Below are 7191 nucleotides of genomic sequence, written 5' to 3'. Positions count from 1 at the left end.
TTCTGATAGTACTTGCATTCACATCGTATCTTTTGTTATATGCAATAAAGTTCTTTTTAGTTTGTGCCTTTCTTTTGCAGTGCTGCATGGTGCTGAACCATTGCCATATTACACTGCTGCCCACGCAATGAGTTGGTGTTTACAGTGTTCTCAAGGAGTGGCTTATCTTCACAGCATGCAACCCAAAGCTCTAATTCACAGGGACCTGAAACCACCAAAGTAAGTTCTAATGATATAGTACCCCTCGACCCTCCCCCCTTCCTCCTTCTGTCTTGTTCTCACTCTCTCACTTTCATTCATGGCCCCCACCCACTCCCTAATTCAACCTGATTGTTGTATAAAAGTTTCTCTTTTTCTTTTTGGCTTACTCAGTGTTTATTTTTAACTCACCATCATTTGGTCATTTATCTAAGCTTGTATTTTAGATGTTGTCTTTAGTGGGATTTTTATTTTTAATAACTTCTACCTTTGATTAGCCTGCTTGTAGAATCTGTTAGCCTATACATCTCATTTTGTGCCTGCAATATATAATGTTGCCCATAGACAGTTCCTTGAGAACAGAGACAAATCTGACTTGTTTCTTCCTGTATCCCTAACAGCTAGCACAACGTCCACACATAGTAGACATTCCACAAAACTTTGCAGAGTAATTATTACTTGCCCTTTCAGAGGAAAGCAAAAGGGCATTTCTGGCATCTGGGTGGAGATTGAAAATATTCTGAATTTTTTCATAATGAGAATCCTTGGGACTTCGAAAAACTTATAAATTCCTTAGATAAGTAGTTTAAAAGGCAAAAGTTTTGGGTTTTTTATGTATAGATATTTAGTTAAAGAAAACATATAAAATGTATCTCTCTAATTTCTTTTCTTTATGCACCTGTGACAAAGTGAAAAAGTCCCCACATATCTTCCTCCATGCTGCCCCCACCCCACCACATCAGTCTTCCGATGAGAGATTCGAGGTCCCCCCTAGGAAATCAGTATAGTCTTCAGTTTTTCCATTCTGTTGATGCTGGTTTAAAGCATTAAAACATCCCTTCTGGGTGTAACTTTTCACTCATATTTAATCTGGTACACACTACATACGTTCCAACTCTTAGAATGGCTATTCTTGCTAGTGTACCTTATTTCTACTCCTAGGCTTAAACTGGTTCTATTTCCCCAGGTCCCTGGTAAAATAATGTTTAAGCTCTGGATTCATGACATTTTCATTTTTTAAACTTGACCCCTGAGGCAATTATCTTAGCTACCTGCCTTAACTAGTGAAGAAAAAATGTCTTTTTTCTCTGGTTATGGATATTTGATCCTCCTTCCCCCTCTATATTAACACAGAGTTGAATTATTAAAGCAAACTAGTGAAAATTATAGCTCTTATCCAGCAACAAATTGACTAATGGTTTAAAGGATGTAGGCACGAGTCAGGTACAGACAAAGCATTCTTTTCCGTGAGGAGCCTGAAACCATCAGATGTAACACCTACGTGTCCTTTTTCTTCTACATTAGGATGTGTTTTGGCTTTGGAATAAGTGGCTAGTTATTGAACAATATATGGAGAAATATCTTACAAAAGGAAGCCATTTCCATTTTCTAACATCTTTTGTATTGCATTAATTACACAGCTTAAACGACTATCCCCAGTCTCCATCCAACCGTACTTCATAAATTTTAGGTTTATTTAATCAATCTAATTAGACCAGATATATCCCTGTAAAATCAATTGTAGATAGGGATTCTCCTTTTGGTAGTAAATACCATTAACATCTAGGTCATTCATTCCTCTTGGGCCTCTTCCTGGTTGGATCCATCGTGCAAATCATCTTTGGTGCACCTAGTATACAAATTGGAATTTAGAATTAGAATTGATTTTCCAGAAGGTACTGAGGAAAAGAAAATTCTTTAGCATGGCTATGCTTTTATACACAATTGAATATACATGAATACATGCTATATCTTACTGTCAGTAGAAAATCTATAGATTCTGTGATCAGGAAGAGTTCCTCAGAATGGCATATTAAGAAAGCACCTGATAATCTAATGAGGCATTTTATATGGTATCAGATTGTGCTTGTACCCCTATTTTATTTATCTTGCAAGTTCATTCACAGGTACAGCAGAAATTAAAATGTATTTTAAGTCTTAACTGTGTGAAAGTAAGCCTACAAAGATAATTTAAGTTCAAATTTCAGTGAGCCTTCAATGACATGGTGAAGGCTGGTGAACTATTAAAGTCTTATGAGTAAAGGAGTACTAATATGTTATAAAAGTCATTCAGAAAAATGATTATGATACCTTAAATGTACCATGATAAAACCAATTACGAAGTTCTTGCAGTTTTCTTGGGTAAAAAGTGTAAGAGTTTGAACAAAAACATTGAGATCTGGGGAAAATCTTTTTAGTTGAATTACATACAGAGTGCATTTAGTGTTCTTGAATTATCAAGGAAGTATTTTTGGTAATATGGAGATGTGAATAGTACTAGTATTTGAATTATGGAAATATTTTTGGTAGTATGGAAATGTGAATAGTAGTTTATCTGGCTTATCTTAATCACACTGGACTAAAAGAGAACAAATTTTATAAATAATCTCTCCAGATACAAAAAGTTTATAAAATTTGTAATTAAAAGGAATCCCCATGTATTGCTGTTGAATATTAATTGCTACAGAGTGATTATGTAAATTACAGTAACCATCTCTATTTCTGTTTGTCATCAAAAGCAAAACTTGTTAAGTAAGAGTATGCTACTTGATGATTAAGCTCCCATTTCAGGACACCATAATGTTGACTTACTGGAAGTTTTTTAAACCACATGTTTTATTTTGGACAGAGAGAAGTATAGTCAGTAAAGATTATAGAGATATGAAAATGTGAGTCTAGCAGCCTCCCTAAGAGAGCTAAGTTATGGTCAGATAATTTTTGCTTATGTTCCTCTGAACTATTAGGCTGATATAGTGACCAAATAACATTTCACAGAAGTTGAATTGTAACATTCATTTTGGCTAACTCTTTCAATTTCCACAAATATGTCTTCTTGTATTGTAGAATCGAGTATTGGCCTTGTAACTTTTGACATATATATTCTTTTAACAGCTTACTGCTGGTTGCAGGGGGGACAGTTCTAAAAATTTGTGATTTTGGTACAGCCTGTGACATTCAGACACACATGACCAATAACAAGGGGAGTGCTGCTTGGATGGCACCTGAAGTTTTTGAAGGTAAAATAGCAAAAGCGTGATATGATTGATAATCTGCCTCACCCCATGTGAATCCAATATGCTTTTATAGATTTTCCCCATTTCCATGGTTTTATTTCTGCATAGTGCATAATTATAAGGTATATACTGAAGTCTGAGGAGGAATTAAATAAATATAGATTTATATCCTAAATTTTATGGCAAGGTTTCAGTTGTCTGGTATCTTCTATGCAGGCTCAAGCATATATACAGTTGATCCTCATTGTTCAGAGATTCTTTAGTTGCAAAATTGTCTACTTCCTAAACTTTATTTGTAACCCCAAAATTAATGCTTTTGGTACATTCACGGTTATTTGCAGATGTGTGTGCGTAGACCAGGGTAAATTTTGAGTCATCCAACACATGTTCCTAACTGAGATCGTGTAACAAGGCAACACTCCACCTTCTTACTTCAGCTCTCATGCTATAAACAGGTGTCCTTTTTATGATTTGTTTAGAGCCATATTTTTCCCATTTTTGTGAATTTTGTTGGTGATCTTGCTGTTTATAATAGCCCCCAAGCATAATACTGCCTAAGTATAAGAAGACTGTGATATGTCTTACAGAGAAAATACATGTATTAGATAATCTTCATTCAGGCATGAGTAACAGTGCTGTGGGCCATGAGTTCAATATTAATAAATTAACAATATATATTAAATAAGGTGTCTTTAAGCAGAAGCACACATGAAACAAGGTTATGTATTGATCAGTTGACAAAAATGTTGTGACCAAAGGCATGCAGGAACCTAGCCCCGTATTTTCCCCTAGGAGCAATTATTCAGTGTTCGCCAATTCAGTGTTCCCAGAGACTTTGTAGAACATAAATACCAGGAATAGCAGTGCTTTCATATTGGTTTCCTAGTAACTAAAAGTGGACAGCCCTAAAATTTAAATGAGCATGCCTTAAAAAGAATGCAAGTAATTGGGCAGAAATATGATAGTAAAGACTCCAGATAAAGGGCAAACCTGTATGTTTACTTTTTTACTTTCTGTTATACCTCCATTTCTCACTCAAGTCCTAAAAGATCAGTCTATAAATTGTATACTTGGTTTCTGTATAAAAACATCAAATTGTCTTTTAAATGCGAGAAGTTAAATTGAAGGTATATAATTTGTATGTTAGGAAGTATGAATGCCCGCAAAATTCAGACACATTGAATTAATCAGACCCTGATTTTGGCTTATTTGTTTTATTTGTGATGAGTTTAAAGTTTTTTACTTTTTTGTTTGTTTTTAGCCACCCCGGAGAAAAAATGCTATGCAACTAGTCACTTGAGTGGAGCTATTTTGCCCTAAAATGCAATTAAAAAATTAGTGGACAATGAAGTGTTATATTGCATAAAATTGAATAATGCATTCTGTGTCGTATACAGAATACATATATTTGGCATTGTTTTAAAATTATATACTTACTTAATGTATCTTTCTGTGAGTTAAAATGGCATATTATGGAGAACAAAAAGATTTGTTTATACAAAAGAGTAATAGTTACCATTAATTGTCTAGAGCAGCAAAACTGAGATTATTAGGCTATATAGACATATTCATTTCTGAAAAATGTCAACTGACTCCACCTATATCCTAAATTAGATTGTAACATTGTAAGCCACATTACAGTGTACTACTTAGCATGTAAAGGTATCACTATAAAAGCTGTTCATTCTTAATGGTGGGTTGGGGTTTTTTTGTTGTTGTCTTAGGAGGATTTTTTTTGACCTTTTATTGTACTGATTCACCCAAGAACTTAGCAGTCCTACAAATTTTGCTGTATAATCTAAATTTTGCTGTTTACTGTAAATTTGTTATCCATAATTTTCGTTACTTACAGCTTATGTTTAAGTTTGAAAATTAAGAATTTTATCTCACTACATGTGGAGAAAAAAATGCAACACTAAATTAGAAAGTTCTTTTGCTTCAATAGCAGAGTCATGCTATCCTATCAGAGAATGGGAAGAAAATTTAAGATTAAAATATTACAGAAAGGAATATATAAATGTTTTATACTCTGCCCCAAAGAAAGTATCAGTCTAAATACATAAAAAACAAGGCCTGTGCCTCTTAATGAAAAGGTAGAAAATAACTGACTTTCCAAAGAAGATTTTTTAGTATATTCTTGATTCTTAATTTATTTAAAAATGTATTTATTGAAAAGACTTCAAGTACTTCAGAAAGATTAATTTCTTAGCTCCACATGTGATAGCCTCTTGTTTTCATCCAAAATACCCATTCTTAAAATTTATCAAAGCAGTTGTTTCTTTAAGTCATATAGAAAAAAGTTTTGAGATTATACTACCTTTTTTTTATTAGGTAGTAATTACAGTGAAAAATGTGACGTCTTCAGCTGGGGTATTATCCTTTGGGAAGTGATAACGCGTCGGAAACCCTTTGATGAGATTGGTGGCCCAGCTTTCCGGATCATGTGGGCTGTTCACAATGGTTCGTGAAAAGAAATTTTTCTTGAATGTACTTTGCATATTTTCTATTTGGAAGATTACTCCTGTCCCCTTCTCCAAAGAATACCATTTGTTTCTAACATTAAAATGTATAGTCTTTGTTAACACAGTACTTTACTGTCATCAGTCTCTGCCCCTCTCCCTGCCCCAATGTCCAGCAGGGCAGAGTTGGCAGTCCTGGCTTTCACATGGGGCTGAGGACATTTATTGGCTGTGCTGATTAGGGAAAGTCCGTCAGTGCACAACTACAGCCAGCTGTCTAGGTTGGCTCTCTCTTAAGGATAGAGAAACATCAGACTGGACTGTGGAAAAAATAAAATAAATACATAAATAAAATATTTCACATGGGGAGTAATAGCCTTTTCCTCCTGAGGAGGCAAGAGTCTCACAGAGGAGAGAAAGCAAACAATAAGAGTTGTTACTTAAGCTCATAGGCAAAATATAAAGTGCTTCACATACCTTTCTTTTTATATTCTCACCCATCCTTATGAAATGAGCCCTATTGCCTCATTTTACCAATTAGGAAACTGAGACCTAGAGAGGATAAATAACTTGCCCAACATCCAAGATTGGTTACGTGATAGAGCTGGGATTCAAATCCAGATCTTTCTGACTTGAATGCCTATAAGTCATATTGATTTACGGAGTCAATGTCCTTGCATCTCTCCTGTTCCTTTTATACCTCTAATGACGTTTTTAACCACATATGATGTTAGAATGTGTCCTCTCCATTAATAAAGTTACTTCACATTTGCTTTGGGAAAATAAGCTCTTCATGAAGCTACTTAACCTTCCTAACTTGAGCATCACTCTCAGCTATTTCAATTGTATCAGATTATTATAATCGTTCTGATTAGTGACATTTTTATATTTTATTCCACAAGTGATAAAAACAAATGTCTGCCTGTTATTTAGGTCATTTAGACTTACCAAACAGTGCCATCATCTAAGTAATCTTACCTGTTTTTACCAGTTTCCTGTACTGCCTTTAATGTTACTACCTTTAGTGTCATAGAGAGTGCTAGAACATTGACTAAGAAAGTTTGCTTTCTTTCTCTCTGTTGTCAGTAAATAATTGAATGTCAGTGAATTAAGGAGTAAAAGAACTAACTTGTTAATTGATGAAATTGTTAATTGCTAAAATTATAAAAATCTCCTTATATTTGAGGACTTCTTTAAGTAGGAACCTTACTAATAATATTACAGGTTTGGTAATTACAAAAGGTTGGCAGTTTTCAGCTTGTGAAATGCAAAATGACCCTCCCCACAAAAGGGTCATTTGGTAGTCAGTGAGTATAACACTGTAGTTGACCCCTTTTTAGATATGGAAGATGATTTTTCAAACACATTTGCAATTGAATGTGAAAAATGCAATTCAAGAAAGGTTTTCTGAAGCCACCATTTTACTTTATTAACACATTAAGCCATTGTTATTTGTTAAAAGAGTGTTTGTAACAAATCAAATATCGTTAATTCTCAGTCTTACTATAATATACTATAAA

General features: G+C 34.2%; 1 protein-coding gene across 1 annotated transcript in view; it reads left to right on the top strand.

Moving 5' to 3' along the window:
- MAP3K7 (mitogen-activated protein kinase kinase kinase 7) overlaps nt 1-7191 on the top strand; it is a 71726-nt gene that overhangs the window by 31350 nt on the left and 33185 nt on the right. The window contains exons 3-6 of the mRNA XM_012638186.1: nt 81-219; nt 3091-3215; nt 5544-5676; nt 6858-6900. Of these exons, the coding sequence (XP_012493640.1) occupies nt 81-219; nt 3091-3215; nt 5544-5676; nt 6858-6900 (440 nt within the window). The remainder of the gene's footprint in view (nt 1-80; nt 220-3090; nt 3216-5543; nt 5677-6857; nt 6901-7191) is intronic.

The sequence above is a fragment of the Propithecus coquereli genome, unplaced genomic scaffold (genome assembly GCF_000956105.1).
Source record: "Propithecus coquereli isolate 6110/MARCELLA unplaced genomic scaffold, Pcoq_1.0 Scaffold127, whole genome shotgun sequence".
Lineage (NCBI taxonomy): Eukaryota > Metazoa > Chordata > Mammalia > Primates > Indriidae > Propithecus > Propithecus coquereli.
This window is presented reverse-complemented; position numbering and strand designations above follow the sequence as displayed.